Here is a 24,644-nt window from a genome sequence, read left to right on the forward strand (position 1 = left end):
TACCAAGGGAGTACTACTTATAATGTATATATATATATATATATATATATATATACACATATACATACAGTACTGTGCAAAAGTTTTAGGCACTTTTGAAAAATGTTGCATTGTGAGGATGTCTTCAAAAATAATGAAATAAATAGTTTTCATTTATCACTTAATGTCATACAAAGTCCAGTAAACATAAAAAAGCGAAATCAATATTCGGTGTGGCCACCTTTGCCTTTAAAACAGCACCAATTCTCCTAGGTACACGTGTACACAGTTTTTCTTGGTTGTTGGCAGATAGGATGTTCCGAGCTTCTTCCATCTATTTAGTTGCTTCTGTCTCTTTATGTAATCTCAGACTGACACGATGTTCGGTGGGGGCCATGGCATCTGTTGCAGGGCTCCCTGTTCTTCTATTCTAATCTTTTCTATTTGCAAAAGGAATGTTTGGGAGTCAAACATTTATATTTCCTATTGACACACTAAAGCTGAAGATATAAATAACCATCTTGGGCCTGGGTAGCTCAGTGGTAAAGACGCTGGCTACCACCCCTGGAGTTTGCTAGTTCAAATCCCAGGGCGTGCTGAGTGAATCCAGCCAGGTCTCCTAAGCAACCAAATTGGCCCGGTTGCTAGGTAGAGTCACGTGGGGTTACCTCCTCGTGGTCGCTATAATGTTATTCGTTCTCGGTGGGGCACATGGTGAGTTGAGCGCAGTTGCCACGGTGGATGGCATGAAGCCTCCACACGTGCTATGTCTCCGTGGCAACGCGCTCAACAAGCCACGTGATAAGATGCGCAGGTTGACGATCTCAGATGCGGAGGCAACTGGGATTCGTCCTCTGCCACCCGGACTGAGGCGAATCACTATGTGACCACGAGGACTTAAAAAGCACATTGGGAATTGGGCATTCCAAATTGGGAGAAAAAGGGGGAAAAATCCAAAACAAAATAAATTACAAAAATAACCATCTTAAGACAAATGCTTTTGTGAAACATCTTTTGTGCCTAAGACTTCTGCACAGTAATATATATATATATATATATATATATATATATAAGAACATCATGGTACTTTTTTGTTGGTGAAAAGAAAACGAGCTTAAACTAGCTTAAGATGATTTACTGGTCTTCCAACCTGGTCAGGCTGGTCTGTTTGCTGGTTTTAGAGGGGTTGTGGGCACTTTTCAGGCTGGGAGACCATCTTAAACCAGCTAAGACAGGCAAACCAAACTGGTTTTAAAAAATATTTCAGGTTCAATTCAAGATAAGCTCAATCAACAGTAATATTGGATATGACAACACAGAAAAGGTTAGTAAGTTATTGTGTCACACTAAAATCATGTTAACATGCATATTGTTCAGGTCTTGTAGCTACAGTATATATCTGTAACAGATAGTATTTTTATGTTTACGGATTGGCCCCATTCACTTCCATTGTAAATGCCTCACTGTAACCCAAATTTTACTTGTATTGAGTCTGGAATATTCCTTTTTGCAGCAGCAGCAGGTTTATATATACACACTGTATACTGTAATACAATAAAAACAGGATAAGTAACATTGTATTTCATCATTTTTATTTCAGGTATGCAAGAATTGTCCATATTCATTAAGATTTATCCCTTTCAGTTATTTATTCAACTGCATAATAAAAATCTGTTAAGGTTTAACCTTCTTTAAGCAGGTCTAATATATTGCATTTGACTACTTTTTATGCCCTATAAGATCATTTAAAAACTTGACAGTAAACATTTGGTCTTAGATATTTAGCTGATTGGAGGTAGGGCTGGTAACTTTTGTGGCAAATTAAAAAGTTGATATGTGAGTGAGAAAAAAAAAAAAGAAAAAAAGACAAAACTCCTTACAGTTAAAAGGCACGGATGGAGAAAGATGCGGTTTCTTTACAAATCTTTACGTAAAGCAACACATCCCTGTAAATAAATAAATCAAGGTGAAAGTTGTTCCTTGACTCAACTGCACTGGAATATATAAACACCTAAAAAAAAAATAAAAAAAATAAAAAAAAGGGCTACTGTATTGTCTTCTTTGTCTTCTTTACCAGTTACATGACTTTAAGCCTTTAAACCGTCATTTATGTAGCAAAAATATATGCTACATGATTGGTCCTCATGATCCAAGATGGGTTAGTTTGTTTGCAACAATTACACATCGTATTGCTTTTAATACGAGTTTCCACATTTGTGAGATCGCAAACTGGCACGTCATGACTTTCATTTTTTCTTAGCGAGTTCTTCTCCAGTAAACGGCAGCTACGATGAACGCCACCGCAGCGATGCAGGACACAGTGTGCCATCTTGACATCCTACGGCAAACACCTTCCTGCAACACAGAACAAAGTATGTATTATAGTACGTTCACAACTCATCATGTTGGGATTCCTGTAATGCGCAAATATTCACGTCTTTGTCAAACTCGAATTACAAGTTGGAAACTCTGAATTTTATAAAAGCACTGACTTGACCATCCTAAACATTTATAAGCATTGTTATAAAACATAATTTGTGATCCCGAGGATGTGAACAAAACAGAGTAGAATCTACGAGTCATCATCTAGTAATTACAGTAATTACAGTAATTCTGACAAAACGTGAACACAGTAGGCCTGAAACACTGAATATGGCACTGGAACATAGAGTTTGAGACTGTTAATAACACCTATCATATATGCAAGCATAATATCTGACAAATGAAGCCCATATAGAGTAATCTGTATATATTAATTAAAAACAACAACAACATTACTATTAAAGTATCAAGAAACTCCCCTAGTTCAGTACCAGTCATTCACACCTCAGACATAAAAGGATCATGAAATGGGTGTGAAAACGTGTAAAAAGATAGGAGGGTAGTGGGTGGGAAGGGGGTTTGTGGGAGTGTGTCAAGCACAATTCACTTCCACAACACACTCACACTAGAGATGTCTGAGCATCACATGTAAGTGGAACACTAATGGAGTTTTGGGGCACTTTTCTGTATATCAATCATGGGACAAAAGTTATGTTCAAACTTTGGAGAATGGAGTAAAAAAAAAAAAAAAGCACTCAGAGCAATACATTGGCACCAAAACCAGGACTGCTATGAGACTTGACATCAATTCATAGATATTTATTCTTACAAGGAATGTTTTGGGTTTAATTCACGATCAACTCTATTGAAGGCATTTGTGGCATAATGTTCATTACAAATACTTAAGATTGTGCTCAGTAAGGCACACAGAATAAAAGTAAACGGGTCCACAAACTACACACTGTTTTAAAAGTATAGCCAGTATACTTAAAGGGTCATGAAACCCACCTAGTTGAGCCCCAATATTTCAAATCTCAGGCTGACAAACGACTCTCGAAATGGGTGGGAAAATTTGTGGGTTGGAAGAGGGAAAATGGAAGGGGGTCAAGAGCTTTTTCCAAAAAAACACAAAACAGAGATGGCTGCTGGACCTCAAATTGAGTGGAGATGAAAACAAAAAGAGTTTTGGGCTGTATATTAATCATGGGACAAAAATGTGAAGAGTGAAAACGATAGAACAGTTTGCAAATCTGCAAAAAGATTTGGATGTTTTGTTCATACTTTTCAGAATGAAGTGAGAACAGCACTCAGTGCAGACATTACCATCAAAACCAGCACTGCTTTGAGAGCTTTACAAATATCATTCACAGATATTTATTACAAGGAGGTTTTTCAGGTTTAATACAAGTTCAACTCACAGTATTTGTGGCATAATATTGATTGCCACAGAAAATAATTTCGACTCATCCCTCTTTTCCGTGTGCAGTAAAGCACATACAATGAAAGTAAACAGGTCCGAAACACAAAATATATACACACTGTTTTTAAAAGTATAGCCACAGGGGGCCTGGGTAGCTCAGCAAGTAAAGACGCTGACTACCACACCTGGAGTCGCAAGTTCGAATCCAGGGTGTGCTGAGTGACTCCAGTCAGGCTTCCTAAGCAACCAATTGGCCTGGTTGCTAGGGTGGGTAGGGTCACGTTGGGTTAACCTCCTCGTGGTCGCTATAATGTGGTTCTCGCTCTCGGTGGGGCACGTGATGAGTTGTGCGTGGATGCCGTGGAGAATAGCGTGAGCCTCCACACGCACTACTTCTCCGAGGTAATGCGCTCAACAAGCCACGTGGTAAAATGCATGGATTTGATTGATGGTCTCAGATGCGGAGGCAACTGAGATTAGTCCTACGCCACCCGGATTGAGGCGAGTCACTACCCCACCACGAGGACTTGGGAATTGGGCGTTCCAAATTGGGGAGAAAAAGGGGAGGAAAAAAATAAGTATAGCCACAATACTTCAGCATAATAAGTTTTAACATGACTCTAGTGTGATACAATCGCTTACTAACTTTGTCAGTGTAAAGTTATCCAGTATTTCAACTCAACTGTCATGATGACGGAACACCGGTAAACCATGGGCGTAAATCACGGAAACTTAATGTAAAGTAGATTCTACAATAGAGTTGGCATGACTTTGATTTTTCGGTTTTCATCATTGTCTTCTGTTTTTGAACAAGCCATTTTGGACAGTGGACTGTCCGTTCTGATTAAACCACTGGAGTCGTATGGATTACTTTTATGCTGCCTTTATGTGCTTTTTGGAGAAGTTTTGTTCAGTATTCACTTGCATCGAATGGACCTACAGATCTGAATGTGGCTGAATGTGAAAATGTAAGACACTTCCACACCAAAATGTGGAAGTGAAAGTGAAAATGTAGATTTACAGTTTAAAAATGATTTAAATATTGATCTGTTTGTCACCCACACCTATCATATCCTTTCAGTAGATATGGATTTAACCACTGGAGTCTTATGGATTACGTTTATACTGCCTTTTGGGCCTTCAAAGTTCTGATCATCATTCACTTCAATTTTTGGGTGAACTATCCCTTCAATAAAACAACAACTTGCATGTTGGTCGGTTTCTCACACAAAGCTACTCCAGAACAGACTTCAGAAGTCTTGAAATATAGTGCATGAGTATGAAACACTTTTATGTCTTTTCTTTTGTGTTTCATGGTAGAAAGAAAGCCATGCAGGTTTAGAACGACATGATATGACATGACGATAAATGAATAATGGTGATCACATAACTTTCATTTTTTAGGTTTACTATTCCTGTAAAAAGGGTGGAACATTCCCATGCAAAACTACTAGAAACGGCAGGTGCCTGATCTTCCTTAAATTTTCCGAAATGAGGGTCAAATGTACAGGCATCACTTCACCTGGGTTTGCACACTTCAGGCTCATGCTGCTTAGTGGACCATAAATACTGTCACATGTTCACTATATTCCTGTTCTCAGGGCCACAGTATGCTCCATGACGCTTCATGAGTGTTTGAAGTCTGAACCCAGAAGCCCACATACTGCTTCCTTTATGATCATATGCATGCGATTAAACTTGAGTGGCCCCAGGAACTGCAGCCAGCACTGCCTCTGCAGCATACACGCAAACTGCATCTTCCTTAAGTATAATAATGTCTTATGTGATCGCAGAAAGTTAAAATTTCTCATAATATTTCATCCCAAAAAAAAAAAAAGGAGAAATCTTGATGTGGTAAAGGAAAGATCCATTATTATGATAACAATAGCCTCAGCTGATTATTTTAGAAATGTACCGTGCTATTCACATTGAAAATGTGGAATTAAAAAACTAATTTCAACCTGGCAATTAACAGAAAGTTTCAGGGTTTTGAAAAATGTAGAATAAATGTTATGATGTAAAAGAAATATTAAAAGACTCTGCACTATTTCTAGGTCACTAATCAAATAGGCAAATTTGTGATGTTGAACATGTTAACTCCGTTGTATAAAAGATCAGGTTTACCTGCTTTCATTGATGCACACATGATCTCTTTGGAACATTCTAAAATCATGTTGGATAACATAAATCATCAGGTTTTGCACAAACTTGTGAAGTCCATGTCAGGTGGAGTGTATGCTGTCACTAAAGGAAAAGGGGACATACCGAATACAACGAAATTCTGAAACTCATGTTGAGTTTTCACTCAAACTGTTACACTGTCAATATAATTTGCAATTAAAAACTGCATTAAATGAGAAAAATGCAAAATAGAAGCATTTTCTCTAGCACACTTTTAAACACCAATGTAAATGCATGTATTTGTGAGTGTGTTTATGAGTAATATAAAAGCTCATTATGTTTAACAGCTAGACAACAGCGAATGGATACATACTAACTGTTGAACACAATGTCAACTACAACAAATGTGTATGTATGGCTATGTACCATAGTGGGTCAGTGGGTTTTTGTGTCTGTATTCCTAGACGGGATGTGTCTGTGTTTGTGCCTGTGCACTTCCTGGCTCGAGTGGGTGCGTCTCTGTGTGTGGTGGCCCATGTCTGGCTCGACCTGTGTGGCTCCACTTGGGTGGGCAGACACCACTCATACACACATAACCAAAAAACAGCAACTTACCCATCCTCCTTGCTGTCTGATCCAGGCAGAAATGTTTTCCCTGATAAACTGTAAAACCCAGCTAATGATCCTCCTGATAATATCCAAGTGGTTCTGAGTCAGTGCCTTAAGGAATGAAAGGTAAAAATGTTCTTAAACTGGATTCTTATAAATAACAGAAGTTTTAAGCTTTCAAGATCAGCATAATGCAGCAATTGTAATGGTACATCAAAGCAGCATTCGTTAAGACTTTGCTGTGATGCAGCTGTCAGAGAAAAAAACCTGCAAAACAGGCAATTTTTTTAGATTTTCAGTCATAATCAATTACAGATGAATAAATTAATTCTACATTTCTTATTTAAATTTTTTATGTGCTGTGGCCCCAAAAAGTAACACTCAAGCCCACTTAAAATGTATGAAGATCATTTCATTAGAAAGCAAAATATCGAATCAAATGACATATGCAAACAAATTATGTTTAGACCTTATCTCAGATTTATCTCAGTCTTTTTGTGCCTTTTCTGTGATTACTTTTAAAGGAATGTTCCAGGTTCAATACAAGATAAGCTCAATCGACAGCATTTGAGGCATAATGTTGATTATCGCAAAACATTTTTAGACTTGTCCCATAGTTTATTAACTACACAGTACTGTGCAAAAGTCTTAGGCGCATTACATTTTTCACCAAAATATTCATCTTAAAACGGTTATTTAATATATTCTGCTTTTAGTGTATCAGTAGGAAATATACATTTTAGATTTCTAGATTTCAACAGGGCCTCCACACAGCCCGGATCTCAACAATGTGTCAGTCTGGGATTACATGAAGAGACAGAAGCAATTGAGACTAAATAGATAGAAGAACTGTGGTGAATTCTCCAAGAAGCTTGGAACATCCTATCCGCCAACAACCAAGACAAACTGTGTCCAGGTGTACCTAGGAGAATTGGTGCGTTTTAAGGCAAAGGTGGTCACACCAAATATTGATTTAGATTTTTTATGTTTACTGGAGGTAAATGATATATGAAAATTATTTACAGCATTATTTTTGAAGACATCTTCACCATGCAACATTTTTCACAAGTGGCTAAAACTTTTGCACAGTACTAATATATATATATATATATATATAAATAAAAGAAAGGATGGTTATAGTAAGACACTTTCATTGGAAGTGAATGGGGCCAGTCCATAAACATTAAAACAAACATTGTTTCAAAAGTATAGCTGCAAGACGTAAACATTATGTGTGTTAACATGATTTTAGTGTTTAAAAAAAAAAAAAAAAAAAAAACATATCAGTGTAAAGTTAAATTCAATATTACAACTTTGCTGTCATGACAACACAACGCGGGTAAACCCTGTGATCTGGTAAATGCTTTAATGTTGGTAAATCCCAGATTTTATGACACTAAAATTATGTTTACACATATAAAAATTCACATCTTGTGGCTATGCTTTTGAAACAATGTGTATTTTAATGTTTTTGGACTGGCCCCATTCACTTCCATTGTAAGTGCTTTACTGTAAACGCTATTTTTGCTCATTTTAAAATAAACGAGGGACGAGCCAAAATTATTGTCTGAGGCAATCAACATGATGCCCAAATGCTGTCAATTGAGCTTAAAGGAATAGTTCACTCAAAAATACAAATTCTCTCATCATTTACATCATTGCCATCCCAGATGTGTATGACTTTCTTTCTTCTGCAGAACACAAACAAAGATTTTTAGAAGAATATCTCAGCTCTGTAGGTCCATACAATGCAAGTTAAAAAAAACCTCATAAATCAGCATAAAAGTAATCCATATGACTCCAGTGGTTAAATCCATGTCTTCAGAAGTGATATGATAGGTGTGGGTGAGAAACAGATCAACATTTAAGTCATTTATTACTATAAATTATCCTCCCTACTCATGTCAATCTCCACTTCACTTTCCCATTCTTGTGTTTTTGGTGAATCACATTCTTTATGCATATCACCGTGTACTGGGCAGTTAGGAGAATTTATGATAATAAAAAAAAAAAGACTTTAATACTGATCCGTTTCTCACCCACACCAATCATATAGCTTCTGAAGATATGGATTAAAACACTGGAGTCATATGGATTACTTTTATGTTTCCTTTATGTGCGTCAAAAGTTTGGCACCCATTCACTTGCATTGTATGGACCTACAGAGCTGAGATATACTTCTAAATATCTTTGTTTGTGTTCTGCTGAAGAACGAAAGTCATACACATCTGGGATGGCATGAGGTTGAGTTAATGATGAGAGAATTTTCATTTTTGGGTGAACTATCCCTTTAACTTCTATTGAACCTGGAATATTCCTCTAAACAATAGTGTTAAGGTATTTTTAGTGGATATATGAAGTCAGTCCCCCTCAAGTTTACACATGTGTCCTAACAGAGTAACCACAGGTACAGTTCATCACATTAACAATGAACATTAGCCATATTTGGTTTGCCATTTCGACATGTAGTGCAATTATTACATTAAGTGTGGCTTTTAGGAGTCCGAATTCTTTTTGTGGCCACTGTATAAACTGGGTTTTTTTACCTTGAAAATAAGCTTAAATGCGAGGTGAAACAGAGCCACCACACGTCCCCAGTTAATGCCATCTTCAAAAATGCTCCTGGCCACGGTCTTGAAGACATCCTGAGCGCAGTTAGCCTCCACAGTGTTAATGAGACTGTAAGGAAATAAAGCATTTTATGTCATGCAATATACGTAATCATCTGACAATCATTTGCTAACATTAAGTTGCGACAAAATGAAAAATAGAACTGAAACTGTTTGTTTCTTTTCTTAAAATGCGCATTCATAGAAGGAACAAAGCATGAGACATAAGCTATTTCGTATGTCTTCTACATGTAAACCAGAGTCACATTATTAATACTTAAATTAATTTTTTTGATCTTCAATGTATGTGGTTCAAAGTTTTACTTTTGTAATAAAGGTTCCTCTAATGAATGATTAAATGAAAATGTTGCCACCATTCACTGTGTAGAAAAAAAGATACAATGAAAGTGAATGCCGACTGAGGCGAACATTCTGCCTAACATCTCCTTTTGTGTTCCACAGAAGAAAGTCATGCCGTTTTGGAACAAAATGATGGTGAGCAAATGATTACAGAATTTATATTATTATCTAATTAATATAATTATGTGTGAAACGTTGACTTGGTTAAACAATACCAATTACAGCTTCTTTCCAAAACAACATTATAGACAATGTAGTGAAAGCCATTTGCAATTGATTACAAAAGGACATTAGAATTGATTATAACAAGGTTCGGGAAAGGAGGAAGCAGGGACTGGATTAACAATTAACAAGACTTTAAATCAACACAAACTTTGAACAGAAACATAACAACAGACGTCGACACCCACACAGCGGCCGTGTGTCTCTCTCTCTCTCTCTCTCTGGCATCCCCGCTCCTCCTTTATTTCTCTCCCGCTGATTGGGCAACTCAGCGCCGGGAGTGCATCCTTTCGGCCCGGCCACGCCCTCCTCCTCATCACATACCCCCACCGCCCAATTAAGGCCGGGTAAACCTGTGGTCTGACTTACTCCCCTCCGCCCCTTCCTGGAGGGGAGGAGTTGTCCCTTCGGCAATTCCGTTGCCGGCTGGTCTTCCCCGCATCCCTGGCAGACGGCAGCGGTGAGTTCTCCCAGACAGCGAGCTCTTCCTCCCTTCCCGGGTTTCGGCACCAGTGTAACAAGTTCGCAAGATGGGCAAGGAGGCGGCGGGAACCGGCTTAGCAGTCAACGTAAACTTTAATGATACAAAGGAACTGAAACATAACAACACAAAGAGTGGCCGTGTGCATCTCTCTCTCTCTCTCTCTCTCTCTCTGGCGTCCCCAGCTTTTCCCGCTGATTAAGCAACTCAACACCGGGCGTGCATCCTCACGGCCCGGCCACGCCCTCCTCCTCGTCACACTCCTCCACTGCCTGATTCAGGCCGGGGCACCATCCAGACTTGAATACTCCCCCCCCACCCCCCCATCTTTGGAGGGGAGACGCTGCCCTTCCGGCTGTTCCGCCACCCGATGGTACTCCCTGCCTCCTGAGAATCTGAGAGAGACGAGGAGAGGGAGAGGGTAAAGGGAAAGAGAGTGGGAGAGGCAGAGAGGGGATTGAGAGAGAAAAAAAGAAAACGCTCTTCTTCGGCTCCCGCGGGCATGCCGCCCACCTGGTCCTCAGCTGCTCCTCCGTCCCCCGGCGGACGGCAGTGGGCTCCTCCGTCCCCCGGCGGACAGCAGCAGCGAGTTCTCCCGGACAGCATGCTCTTCCTCCCTTCCCGGGTTTCGGCACCAGTGTAACTAGTTCGCAAGATAGGCAAGGAGGAGGTGGGAACCAGCTGAGCAGTCAACGTATGATACAAAGGAACTGAAACATAACACACACAAAGCATCCACGTGCGTCTCTCTCTCTCCGTCTCTCCCTCTCTCTCTCTGGCATCCCCGGCTCTTCCTTTATCTCTCTCTCACTGATTCGGCAACTCAGCACCAGGCATGCATCCTCACAGCCCGGCCACGTCCTCCTCCTCATCACATTGATAAATTATTAGAATTTGCTAATTAAATCTGTAACATTCTCAGACTTTCAGGGCTTGGACGAATCTACATTGTCGTTCACTTCTAATACTTTTGCTATTATAGTGTGGGGAGAATATTCATTACTTTCTCATAATTAGTGACCCCATATTTATAAGGACTGATGAGATCAAATACATTTGAAAACTTACTGTTGAAGCTCAGCATTCCGGTTAAGGTCATCTGCTATCCTCAAAAGTTGATCTACAACCTCTTTGATTTGAGGATCATCTGATTCCTGAGGTCTTCCTCCAAGGTCCTCATGGCTAACACGCATGCCTGGTTCCTCTACATTAGCGCGCTCAATAACATACCTTGATTTCAATCCGAGGGAAAAACCAAAGCAGAGTAACAGTGAGAAAAATGATTGATAGCTGGGTGACGTGATTGAGATTGAAGGGTCATTCATTCTATGCGGTGTATTTTCGTGTCCTATCATGTCTTAATATTTTGGGAAAAAAATACTATTAAGCAAAAACGGATGAATTTTAAATAATTAATGTACTTTAGTTTGAGCAGATGTAGCCAATTTTACAGTGGCTCCAGGTGCTATGCACTAACTTGAAAAACTAAACTAACTAAAATGGAAAACTGGTCATTTAAAAAGCAATATTACAGGTGTTTTTTTTTTTTTTTTTCATACTATATTTTTGCTTTCTGTTGATATGTTATAACAAAAAGAAAAAAAATTGGAAACATATATTTTTAAATTGGTAATCAATTCATAGGTTTTTCTTATGTCCTCAGTGTTACTTTCCATAGTATTTTGTTATATCCCATTTCCCAAAAAAAAAAAAAAAAAAGGGGGGGGGGGGGGGGGCAGTTCCTTAATGACATCATTCTCCAGGAAGTGACATCATTTTTGGTGGGAAAACACTGGAATAAACATAATTAGGTTATAATAAATAATAATAATAATAATAAAAACATCAGAGTATTAGCAATGGATTCGATTAATTTATTAGATGTTTTGTGGTATTGGTTGGATTGTCTCACTGTAAAAATATTCTGTCTGATAACATTTCTAAAATAAATTGTAATATCAATATTCAAAAAAAATAAATAAAAATAAAATAAAAACAAAACAAAATAAATTAACTGAAACTTGGACTTAAAGGTCAGTTAAATATCAAAGATTAAGCATCCTGGTACTTTTCACTGTGTAAATTGTCAATTATAATCTAAGTAATAATTAATAAAGCTTAAGAGCCTTAGTGTGACCAGGACATATTTCTGAAAGTCTGGTATACCTTTTAGAAGAAACATTTTAAATTACTCACAAGCATATTAGTTTGTTAAAAGTTAAAGAGTTAACAAAGTACTAAATCTCAGGAATGACCCATAAAACATTCAGGATCCATATAACATGAGTAGGATTATATCAGTTTACCCTCTTAGTAGAACTGCACTTTGCTCGACAATCACATCATCCATGACATCTGAAATACAGAAAAGCTGCTTAATATGTTGTTAATATGTACATATTTACTAATCATTATAACTGCACAACATTTAAAAAGAAAATGCGCTCAAAGTGCAGACAGCTATCTTTCCTTTTCTTGGTCTGTTAATATATATTCCAAAATGTGGTGAACACTGACCTCTACTGGGCACGACTTCCTGTTCTAAAACTATTTGGTCCCTATTTATGAGAACATGTGGTGTAGCCAAATAACCCTATTGCCACATTTGTATTCTCACTTCTCTTTATTTTCTGTTCTTGTCAAATCCTCAAGATTTGGTGGTATATGCCCATATTTCTCTGTGAATAGCCTTGTTTTAAAGGTATATAACGTTAGACACTAGGGCAATTTTTGGAACAGCATACTAACATACTGTTCTTACTATTTTGAATGTAGTATGTATACTGTGCAACCTAAGCACAATGCAATGCGCTCCACTCCCAGTATGATTAAAGTATGTTCACCCAAAAAGGAAAATTCTCTCCATCATTTACTCACCCTCATGCCATTCTAGATGTGTGACTTTCTTCTGCTGAACACAAAGAGAAAAAATCTCAGCTCTGTTAGTCCATTCAATGCAAGTGAATGGTGGCCAGAACTTTGAAGCTCCAAAAAGCATATAAAGAAAGCATAAAAGTAATCAATACGACTCCGGCGGTTTAATCCATGTCTTTAGAAGCGATATGATAGGTGAGAAACAGATTTATATTAATAAAGTCCTTTTTTTACTATAAATCTCCACTTTCACATTCTTCTTTTGTTTTGGGTGATTTGCATTCTTTGCACATATCGCCACCTACTGGGCAGGGAGGAGAATATATATTAAAAAAGCACTTCAATATTGATTCGTTTCTCACCCACACTTATCATATCGCTTCTGAAGAGCTGGATTAAACCACTGGAGTTGTATTAATTACTTTTATGTTGCTTTCGTGTGCTTTTTTGAGCTTCAAAGTTCTGTCCACCATTCACATGCATTGAATGGGCTAACAGAGATGAGATATTTTTTCTAAAAGTCTTTGTTTTTGTTCAGCAGAAGAAAGAAATTCACACACCTGGATTGGCATGAGGGTGAGTAAATTATGAAGAGAATTTTCATTTTTGGGTGAACTGTTCCTTTAATGAACCTGATACCTTTACAGCCACGAGTTTTGACATATCTTTGACTCAATGTCTGACTGAAATGTTATAAGACGTTTTTACAAAAACTTCTATTGAAAATGCAAAGTAAATCTGTTTCCAAGATGACAACGGGATGCCACTCACATGTTTTTTTAAAAATAGTAAGTGAAACAGTAGGCATTATTTCACAATTAAGTTTCAAACACTGTTGTCACATGACCTCGTCACGTGAGATCCAGTTATTGTCATGAAAACTGTTATTTTGCATCTCAAATTAAAATTTTCTTTAAACACACTTTACTAATGGAGATCCGATTAAATGAGTTGTCAATAAAGATATGTGAAAAATAGGGCTGGGTATCGCTACAGATTTCCAGATTTGATACAGTTCTGATATGATTTGATTCTATTCTGATTCATTTGGTATATTTCAGTTATAATGTCTATTTTGCTTATGCTACATGTGATAGAAATTCTCAGATAATGCTGTAAATTCTACAGGGAACCTTCTTCAACTTGGTAGACTACGAAAATATTAATTTTCAAAATGAACAACAACTGTAAACTTCAAAGTAAAAGACTGATTATGGGATTTCAAAAATCGATATCATGATAGTTTGGAAAGATCGATATTTAAACCGAGCCCTGGTGAAAAATCGTGGCTCATTTGTATTCTGCACATTTTTGGGGGAAATTTGCATACGGTCCACACAATACACAATGTTTCCACTGTAGAAATAGTAAAAGTAGTATGATTGTATGCTATGCAACTCCTTTTTTATTATCATTATTCAATTAAACTTAGCATTATACATATTGTGTGTGTGTGTGTGTGTGTGTGTGTGTGTGTAATTAATTTTACACATTATACAGCAGGAAATTTATAACATTACTAATAAAATACAAAAATAAAAAAGTGCCACGGGAAAGTACAAATATAAGCAAAATAAAGCAAACAACATATATATAATTCAAATAAATAGTTCACAAATATTTAGTCTTTATAGCGTTTTTTTAATTTTTTATTTAAAGAGTCCCTAGTAATATATTCAGTCACTAAAGCCATAAAGTTGGGTGTTTTATTAGTGAATTTGGATTTATGAAGATAGTATGCAATTCCGACCACAGCCACACTGGTCGGAGGAAAAAAAAAAAAAAAAAAAAAAAACGTCAGACAGGCTTTAAGATGACGTCAGAGGAACTTCTACAACTGTTAAAACCCAACTTCACTAGACGGGTTTGTAGGCCAAAAACAGTGTACATCAGTCAATAAACCTGCGGAACTAATCTAGACCAAAATCTAGTCATTTCAGCCTTTAACACCCCATACATTCCTAAAAAGAAAACGCAGTTTTCCGTACTAGTGTAGTTGAGAATTCACAGTCGTCCGTCGTTGTGACGTCACACAATGGCGTGCAAAGAGTTTGAAATGGAACCTATTGAAGCCGCTCTCATTTACTGTCTTACCTTCACCACCTGTAGCCCCCTTTAACTCGTTTTCATCCGTCCTCTCTCCGTCGTTCGCGTCAGCCATGGTTATATTAAGCAAAAACTCGCCGACTCAAGCTTGCCAAGTAGCCGGACCAGCCTAACAACTTCTGAATCCACTAAATTCACAGTTGCAAACAAAATACAACATAATCTGTTGACGTGATCGATGCCTGTGGTTTATATGTCCTCCTCGGTAGCACATTTAGACTGACCAAAACATGATCTGAGAGTAAAAGTGGCCGAGGAGCTTTACCAAGAGCTCCACCAGAACTCTGTCAAAGACGGTGAAAGTAACACGGAAATGGAGAGCTGACTTTTTGCTATGCTAACATAATGGCAGATTCGCTGTGCCAAGGAAAACCACTATATAATGTATTTTCCCAGCAAGACTGCTATTATATATATATATGCTATTATTAGTTAAAAACTGTTTTATACATGATGTCCAGTATGAATCATGATCTGAAAGGCCCCTCATTCATATCAAACTGATCCCTTACGTAACCCACAAAAAACGAATAAAATGCAGTTTTATAAGATGCATAGATTCACGCAAATAGTGCATTTATTTATTATAATATTGTATTTAATTATGAAGTTGTTAATTATGAATAAATGGAGAGGCTTTGGGAAAATATAATTAAATCATATATAGGATAGGTATTGGACAGTCCTAAATCCCTTAAGTACATAGGCTACTAGATCTATCAAGTTTTCTTATTCATTTGGCACAATCAGCCTGAACCCACTAAGATGAGATGAGTGTTGTATAAAAAAAAAAAAAAAAACAATCAATTAAGTCCGATTAAGCTTGGTTCAAACAGAGGGAGTACAATTTTGGCATTCAGACCATGTGGATATTTATTGCTGCTAAAGTAGATGCCTTCTGTACAATATACACCATAAGATGTCGCTGATGTCTATAATTCTGAACCCAATCACCCTACTGGTTAAGTCCGTTGTACAAAGGTGCCTCAGTTTGTTCCTGGGAGGCAACAGACGTCCTAACCCCACCCCCGCCCTAACTCTAAACATAACCAAACGGAGCCTGTATGGCTGAGTAGCCTGCCAGGAACAACGCATGGCACCTTTCACCCATCGCGACTGGTGAACTAGGCATCTGTTCCGTTTACTGAACATTTAAAGGTGCACTCAGTAATTTTATCCTCAGTTAAAAAGTTTTACTCCTCAAGAAATTAATTGCAATTTTGAAACATATGCATAAAATCTCGACTACTCACATGAGATGAAGATCCCAGTTATATCAGTGACCTTATAAAAGCTGTTTTATTCTACATGGAGAGGGTCCCCTCATGGGGCCACCATGTATGGACAAAGTGGCTTTAAAAGCAAGTCAGTCCACTCTGCCACTATCTTTGGAATGCTCCCGGGCAGGCTGGGCAGCTATTTACAATGTAAACAAGAGGCATAAAAGAACAGCTTCTATCTACTTAAATGGGGAAAGACCGAAATTTCCAAAACGGTTGGTCAGCATTATGATCAAAGAAAATATTTAAAATCAGCAGTAAAATCTGACAACAGTGGTCTCATAAATTGTGCTTCTTAAGCTCAGATAAAAAATAAAAAAAAAGAATTCAGGCTGGTTAACCTAATGCGCATGTGCATACTCAGGTTGACTGACAGGCAATGTCTGTATCTAAAAGGTGATTAGCTGTAAGGCCGGACTTGCTTTTCTACATCCATTGGGTGATACAATTTCTCCCATTCATTTTAATAGCAGTGGTCCTTCTCTGCTAAACTGTCTCTGGTAAGGATCACATGACCAGCCGAATACTACTTATCTCCGTAACCACTCTGTTATTGGACACTTTCACTCATGGATTAATTTAATCATGGCCGACAGTGATTAGTGAATTTTTACAATGGCATCTTTAAAAGTGGAGTTTGGGGGCCTGGGTAGCTCAGTGGTAAAAGACACTGGCTACCACCCCTGGAACTTGCTAGTTTGAATCCCAGGGCATGCTGAGTGACTCCGGCCAGGTCTCCTTAGCAACTAAATTGGCCTGGTTGCTAGGGAGGGTAGAGTCACATGGGGTAACCTCCTCATGGTCGCTATAATGTGGTTTGTTCTCAGTGGGGCGCGTGGTGAGTTGAGTGGATGGCGTGAAGCCTCCACACGCACTATGTCTCCGTGGCAATGCGCTCAACAAGCCACGTGATAAGATGCTGTCGAAACTGCAAAGACTATGGAGCTGCAGAGACTTTAAGTTGACGATTGCGGTTTTTTGGGTGAAAAAGGGGTGGGGAATTTGAACAATACTTCATCCAGGCCCCTAGGTGTCAGTGAAAATCCAAGACGACTTACTGAGCACCTTTAAGCATTAAATATCTATTAAACAGGGCTGGCAATGTTATAAGCAAATGCCATAAATAATAATATTTGCAGTCTGTAGCTATATTGGTACATTTTGCGTATATAGCTACAAGTGTGTGACTTATTACATATTTGTTGGTGAATCTGACAAGAAAAATCTGAACATTTGTACTACTAATCTACATATTTGTGATGCTGGATTGTCAGCTTTGCCATGACAATTTGTACAAAACCTCAAATAACACTCTCAAACTGAGTGCCAAACTCACTGGACTGTAGAGATTCATTAGGATTCATTTAGGTTGTAGGCTTAACCAATTCACTCAACTCTGGAGTAGACTTGGAGAGATCCATGATGAAGGAAAAGAAGCCAGTGTGCCCACAACTTGCTCTTGCAGTTCCTCAGTGCAAGTACCGGAACATCACCTAGCTGGTCAGATATAATTATACAGTTTATCTCATGTTCAGTCTAACTGGTCCCTTAATGAATTCCTGTTTTTTATGTGCAGTGCTTGTTTCCCTATTTTCTATTCTAGGCCTGTCTGATTATGAAACTGCAAAGACTATGGAGCTGCAGAGACTTTAAAAAAATAACACTTTGCCCCAGTACAATTTCACTGATAAATCCTTACTAATATATGCCGTATTTTCATATTTTCTTTGACAATATTTTAGCAATCACGTCATGTTCCGTATTTCTGACTGAAACACTGTTCAGTGGAAAGGAGAACAGGGAAGCGAGGTTTCCAGGTTCAGGTAAGCGTTTAATTTGGCCACCTTGATGCTTACAGTTTCACAAACTCAACGGTGTTATTTAAACACATCAGCTTCACAGGCAAATAGTTACTTAAACACTTTAACTTCACAACACAATAAACACAACAGCTTCTGTAACACCGTGGCCTTCCTTGTGCCAGACTCTCCCTCGGTTGCTGGTGGTGTGGCTGTTTATATGCCGCTCTCCCCCTGCTCACTGGAATTAGAGACAGGTGTTAAACATAATCTAGCTCAGGTGCAAGCGCCCTTACCACTTTCTCTCACTCCGGACGGACGCTTGAACGCACCCCTGCTGCCACATTGATGACTGTGTAGAATCAGAACTAGCGATGTCCGATTTACAAATAAATCACTCTATTGAGTCGTTTCTTTTTAAGAATTGCTCTAACGAGTTAGCAAAATGGTCTGAATCGGTTTGCGATTCAGTCTGATTCATTTGGACTGCTCACTCACAAGCTGAATTGTTTTGAGCTGTTAAATACTGTATTTCCATATTTTCCCTGACAATATTTTAGCAATCACATCGTGTGTCACATATTTCTGTAGCCTGTTTAGGATCAGAACCAGCGATGCCTGATTCGCAAATGATTCGTTGATTTGAGTCAAAGTATTGGTATAGCAAACGGTATAACAAAACGGTCTAAATTGGTTCATAATTCAGCTTAAAAAAGAGCTCTGGATGAAGTAGAATATTCAGCTACAATCATTCTAATGTTGGCCAGCAATGAACAAGGTCTTTAAGTTTAACACCTGAATGTGCAGCTTTTGGACAACCCTGTACCGCAGGTAAACATTTCCAAATTTTGAGTAGGAGTATTGAGTACCAAAATAATTACAGTACATGAAAGCACAAAGTACCAAAAAGTAGGCTACCATTGCATTACCGTGTTTTTTTGGACATGTACCATAGTAATTTAGGGTGCTTTCACACTTGGTTCGATTGCTTGGACCGAACCAGAGTTCGTTTCACCCCTCCCCCTCCCCCTGCCCCCGCTGGTCTCTGTTCACATCATATTTTTTGGGTCCGAACTGCGGTCCGATTATGTCATCAACATGAGTACAAGATGCTGCTGTTTACCACTGTATCTAGGTAACAACTCGAGAAGACGTCACTGTTTTAAGTGAAGTATTAAAGTTTGTCTCTTTGGATTTACCACGAAAACTTGCCATGCACAGAACAACACTTGTGTTTGTCTCCCGCAGATGCATTGAATGTGCAATGATGTGATGAATATTAGCGTTTATCTGCCGCAAGCCCGCAGATGTGTTGCAAGAGATGTGAAGAATGTGAGCTGCTTTCTGAAGGCAGTGTATTTAGACACAAGCAGGTAGGAGAAATGCATTATACCATAATAATTGCAATCGGGAGCCTACAAAGATGCAAATTATACATCAACATAAGCAGTTCACTTCTGTGATTTGGTGCGATTATGTTCATATCAGCAGCGAACCGTACTGGAGTTCACATGAACCATACCCCAGACCACCTTTTCAAGTAGACTCGGGTGTGGATCACGGGTGCACACCCGAGTTCGGAAAACAGCGTTCACATTGGGCACGCACCAAAAGTGCTAGTGTGAAAGCACCTTTAGCCTATGGTACATAGTTCTCCAGAAAATGTCAAATTGCCTTTCCCAAAGTCACCTGAATTGAAAGTTTTGGTGTTATTTTTGCAAAAAAAATTATTTTATAAAAAATAAAACAAAATGTATAATAATAATAATTCTCAAGTGTGAACACCCTTCAGTGTTTCTACTGGTAGTAGAGCATGGGCAAAAGCAAATTTGTGACGAGGAGGAGGGCGTGGCCGGGACGTGAGGGTGCACTGATCAGCAGGAGAGCAAGATAAAGGGGAGCCGGAGACACCAGTTCGAGAGAGAGAGAGAGAGAGAGAGAGAGAGACGTTATGTTGTTTTAAGTTGAGTTTTTCATTATAATATTCGTTGACACTCAGCCGGTTCCCTCCTCCTCCTTGCTCATCCCCTACCTGTTACCTTGGTGCTGAAACCCGGGAAGAAGGAGGGATGCGCTGTCGTGGTGTCCTCATCACTGCCGTCTGCCAGGGAGGAGCCGCAGCCGTCCACCGGGGGACGGAGGAGTCGCTGCCAGCCGCCGGGAGTTGGAGGAATCACTGCCATCTGCCAGGAAGGGGAGGAGCCATTCCGTCTGCCAGGGGTTGGAGGACTCACTGCCATCTGCCCGGGGAGGAGCGGCTGTCGTCCGTCAGAGGGCAGAGGAGTGGTTGAGGAACAGGCGACAGCGTGTCCGTGGACTGGCAAGCAAGTTTTTCTCTCTCTCTCTTCTCTCTCTCTCTGTGTATCTCCCGCTCGCTCTTTCCCTCTCCCCTCTCCCTTCTCCCTCCCCTCGTCTCTCCCCCAGGTTCCCAGGGGGCGGGGTGGACCACCGGCTGGTGGAATGGCTGGAAGGGCAGCGTCTCCCCTCCAGAGATGGGGGGGGGAGTAGGTCAGTCCTGATGGCGCCCCAGCCTGAATTGGACAGGGGAGGAGTGTGACGAGGAGGAGAGCATGGCCGGGCCGTGCATGGCCAGCACTGAGTCAACTAATCATTGGGAGAGCAAGATAAAGAGAAGCCGGAGATGCCAGTTCGAGAGAGAGAGAGAGACACACGCAGGCGCTGTGTGTGTGTCTTATGTTGTTATAAGCTGAGTTTGTCATTAAAAGTTTTGTTGACTGCTCCGCCAGTTCCCGCCTCCTCCTTGCCCATCCCCTACCCGTTACAAAATTATAACTGAATTATGGTAAGAATGCATCACTAGTTTGTAGTTTTAACACCTTGTTCAGCATGCAGCTGCTGTTTTAATTTTTATGCCTTTTTGTTCTTTTAAAATATATATATAAATAGTAATATAAATATTTTATTTTGCAGTTTAAATCACAATTGCATTATTTTTCATATAATCACACTATTTATTTTTTGGTTTTGTCCAAATTGTGCAGCCCTACTTAATAGCACCAAAGGGCTATGTTTAAAGGCTTATAATTTTATAAAAGCATTAATTATTTTGTTAAAACAAAGTTGTTTAAATCATAATTCTTTTCTGTAGTTTTAGGGTTTACGGCAATCTGTCGTCATGGCAACAAAGTTGTAAAATTAGATATCATTTTATTAGATATCATTTTACACAGAAAAGATTAGTGAGGTTACTGATGCCCAGTACACAGGTCATTATTTGAGTTTTTCTGTGACCCAACTATAAGAAAAACATCCTCCCCAGCACACAGGATGTAGTCTCCAGCTCTCCCTCTAAAATTCTGGTCTTCCCAGTCCCACGGTGGCTTTTGCCTTAACCATAACTGTTATCATCACACACATTTACAATCACTGCCTTGAGATGATTCTGTTGGCCATCACAGTCCTCAAGATTTGTGAGAGGGGAAGTTGCGGACAGTTCATGGAAATGATGTTCTCTTTGTTCTTGATTTAGACCGTTCGTCTTCAAATGATCTGCAGTCTCCAGCTGACCCTCATTTTATCTCGATGGCTTGACGGAGTCTGTGAGAAAATATTCAGACCATCCCAAGAACAACTAGGCTGCATGACATGCCTTTCGCTTTGACTGTTTGTGATGGAGTGCAAGATGATCCACCAGCCTGTTTTAATTTAAGATTGTGACAGGAAGTACAGTATGGGGGATAGGAGGAAGTGGTCAGTGTATGGGAACTTGTTAATGGAGCTGTTACAGATTGGGGTGAGGAGAGTTATGGATATATTTCCCATGAAGAGTGCACCAACAATGTTTAGATTCTAGTCCTATAATTAATTCATGGTCAGCAATTTCTGCAGTTGAGCCGAGATCTTACCCATGGCACACAGAATTTGATTTTACATTATGTAAAATTTGATGCCTTCACTTATATAATTTGTTTGTTAAAAAATCAAATCTAAATGCAGCTCCATTAAAACATGCTTATTTTCCCATTTCTGTACCACAGATTCAACTTGTCCCTTGTAAAACAACCAAAAATTCTGTTTACAGAAATGCATTTACAATGGAAGTCTATGGGGCAAAGTGAGCGTGTAAAGCAGAAATGTGCAGCTCATAATTTTGTTTATGTGGTTATATTATTTCTGAGTTTTCTGGGGGGGATAATCAAAACAAGTACAACCCCCAAATTACATTGTAAGAAACATGTAAATGCCCAATGTTCAAGCCAAATCCGCCCTTGCTTGAATGTACTGTGTGAAAGTTAAAGTTAATTCACTTAACATGGTCATTACAGCAGTTGAAAAATTAATAACTTTAATGTTTAGCATAGTGCAATGTCTTGCCCGATAGACTTCCATTGTAAGTGCATCACTGTAAACACAACTTTTGTTTGTTTTTACAGATCGAGGGAAAAGTCCAATTATTTTCTGTGCTAATGGCCACGGATGCTATTTTTTTTTTTTTTAAGACCTGAAATATTCCTTTAATTGAAAGTTTGTTTAGTTTATTTCAGGAAGAAATCGAAATGAATTTAACAATTCTGGTTCATTCAAAGAATATTCTGGGTTTAAAACGAGTTAAGATCAATCAACAGAATTTTTTGGAATAAATTTGATTAAAAAAAAAAAAAACACCTTGGTTAATAAAAAAACTGGATAGTGAACAATGGAAGTGAATGGGGCCAGTCCATAAACATTGAAATAAGCAGTGTTTTGAAGTGGGGCCAGTCCATAAACATTCAAATTCATATAGATTCAAAGGTATAATAAGACATTGAACATTTTAAATATTAACATGATTTTAGTGTGATAAAATCTCTTACTAACATTATCAGTTATATCCAATACCAGAGGGGTATTCCAGAAAGCAAGGTTTACCTACCGAGACATAAACTCTGAACTCTAGGTTGATTAACCCAAACATTGCTGACTCACGCTATTCCAGTATTGTGTCGAACTCTGTTTCCCCGTCGGGATCTGTTTCCCCCCAGCAGATCTGTATGGGGGGAACAGTATCTGATGGTAACATTCTCCGCTCTTAGAATGTGTTCCCCCATGCACAAACCTAAGCCTAACCCTTCCCTACCCTACCGTATCCTACCTACCCTAATCCTAACCTTTCCCTAACCTACCCTACAGTACCCTACCTACCCTAACCCTAACCCTTCCCTACCCTAACCTACACTTCCCTACCTACCCTAACTCTTACCTACCTTACCCTAATCATAACCCCATACCCTTTTAATGACAGCAAACAAGAATTATTTAATCTTCACTTTTAATAGCAATAGGAGCTGCATTGGTTTAGGACTGAGAGTTTGCATGATGGAAAGTATACTGAATTAATGCATGAAATTTTAAACTATGAAGTTTTACCGTAATTTTAGAAGTTTAATTCAACATTAATATTAGACCTCTCTCGCCTACATTCATGTTTAATAGGTTGACCGTTATGTTATTTGGTTGCACTGAACTTCATAATAGGTATTAACATTAATTTTCTATTAGAATAATAATAATAATAATATACTGTAAGTTTTATAGTTATATAGCAATGGGTTTAATATATTTTTAAGGTTCATTTTACTAGTATTTAGCATGTACTATGCATGCTAATTTTATGTACTTTTATTTTGAATAGTGTTTAATTTAACATTGGGGTTTCTGAAAACTTAATTTTAATTATCATATCATCTTCCATTTCCAACAGTTGCTGATAGTGCCATTTTATTAATAGACCCTCTGTCAATTGTATAGGATCTCCCACAGTTGTCATAATTTTCCATAGATTTAATGTAATGTTTTTCAGGAGGCCACACTTGATTATTCATGTGCATTATCAGATGACGATCTGCTGTAACAGAGGTGGACAATGATAGGAGTTACATGTTCATTATGTTCTTTTCTTATTTGGCGTGGTATTAAAACTTGCTTGTTGTCTTGTCGCATAAAAGGCCATTTCTGGGCATTCTCATGTAGAGGAGGGTCCATCTGCCTCAGCAACTTGGTACTGAATGAAATGATGTTGTTTTAATTGAAGATCATGTGTCTGATTATACATTATAGATGCTCATGATCTCAGAATTAGGGAAAAGTAACTCATCTCTTCCTTGTTAATAGGAAGCTGTAAAAGGCAGGATTAATATGTAATTTAGAGAAGGACCATGTACAGCTTCTGATAGAGTAGAGGAGGCTAAGCATCAGAAAGATACATATTTCATTGAATCACCTGACCACCAGCTATAAGCAAGCATTGTGGGTGACTTTAATTGACAGCATGTCTCATTTGTATTTTCAGATAATAAAGAGAGTACAATGAACAAGTCTGTTTATATGTACAGTACGTGAATTAAAGTGATAAGAAATAAAATGTCTAACCTCTATGCTATATCTGTGGGTCATGAAATGATCACATATCATCTAGTTAGTGAAGAAGAATAACGAGTGATTAATTGCTTAAGCTTTTAATTG

At 38.6% G+C, this 24,644-nt stretch overlaps 1 protein-coding gene across 2 annotated transcripts; it reads right to left on the minus strand.

Moving 5' to 3' along the window:
* Positions 1–1,825: 1,825 nt before the first annotated feature.
* On the minus strand, positions 1,826–15,425 carry zgc:153993 (uncharacterized protein LOC767645 homolog). 2 transcript variants are annotated; one of them, XM_051704719.1, is made up of 6 exons: positions 15,092–15,425; positions 12,430–12,478; positions 11,192–11,353; positions 8,998–9,130; positions 6,458–6,562; positions 1,826–2,334 (listed from the first exon to the last, which is right to left on the minus strand). In XM_051704719.1, the coding sequence occupies exons 1-6, from the start codon at positions 15,156–15,158 to the stop codon at positions 2,236–2,238; spliced, it is 615 nt and encodes a 204-aa protein (XP_051560679.1). In that variant the 5' UTR covers positions 15,159–15,425; the 3' UTR covers positions 1,826–2,235. The 2 variants fall into 2 exon arrangements, with proteins under 2 accessions (XP_051560679.1, XP_051560688.1); XM_051704728.1 differs by lacking the exon at positions 1,826–2,334 and adding an exon at positions 5,846–5,965.
* Positions 15,426–24,644: the final 9,219 nt, after the last annotated feature.

This window comes from Myxocyprinus asiaticus, chromosome 1 (assembly GCF_019703515.2).
Source record: "Myxocyprinus asiaticus isolate MX2 ecotype Aquarium Trade chromosome 1, UBuf_Myxa_2, whole genome shotgun sequence".
In the NCBI taxonomy this organism is placed as follows: domain Eukaryota; kingdom Metazoa; phylum Chordata; class Actinopteri; order Cypriniformes; family Catostomidae; genus Myxocyprinus; species Myxocyprinus asiaticus.

What these genes read in the sequence shown, in the direction of transcription:
- zgc:153993 (XM_051704719.1), bottom strand. Translation starts at nt 15,158, where the DNA reads ATGGCTGACGCGAACGACGGAGAGAGGACGGATGAAAACGAGTTAAAG. An exon ending in GGGGGCTACAGGTGGTGAAG is followed by an intron (nt 12,479 to 15,091) that starts GTAAGACAGTAA and finishes TCTGTATTTCAG; the next exon opens with ATGTCATGGATGATGTGATT. An exon ending in TCAGACAGCAAGGAGGATGG is followed by an intron (nt 2,335 to 6,457) that starts GTAAGTTGCTGT and finishes TCTGTGTTGCAG; the next exon opens with GAAGGTGTTTGCCGTAGGAT.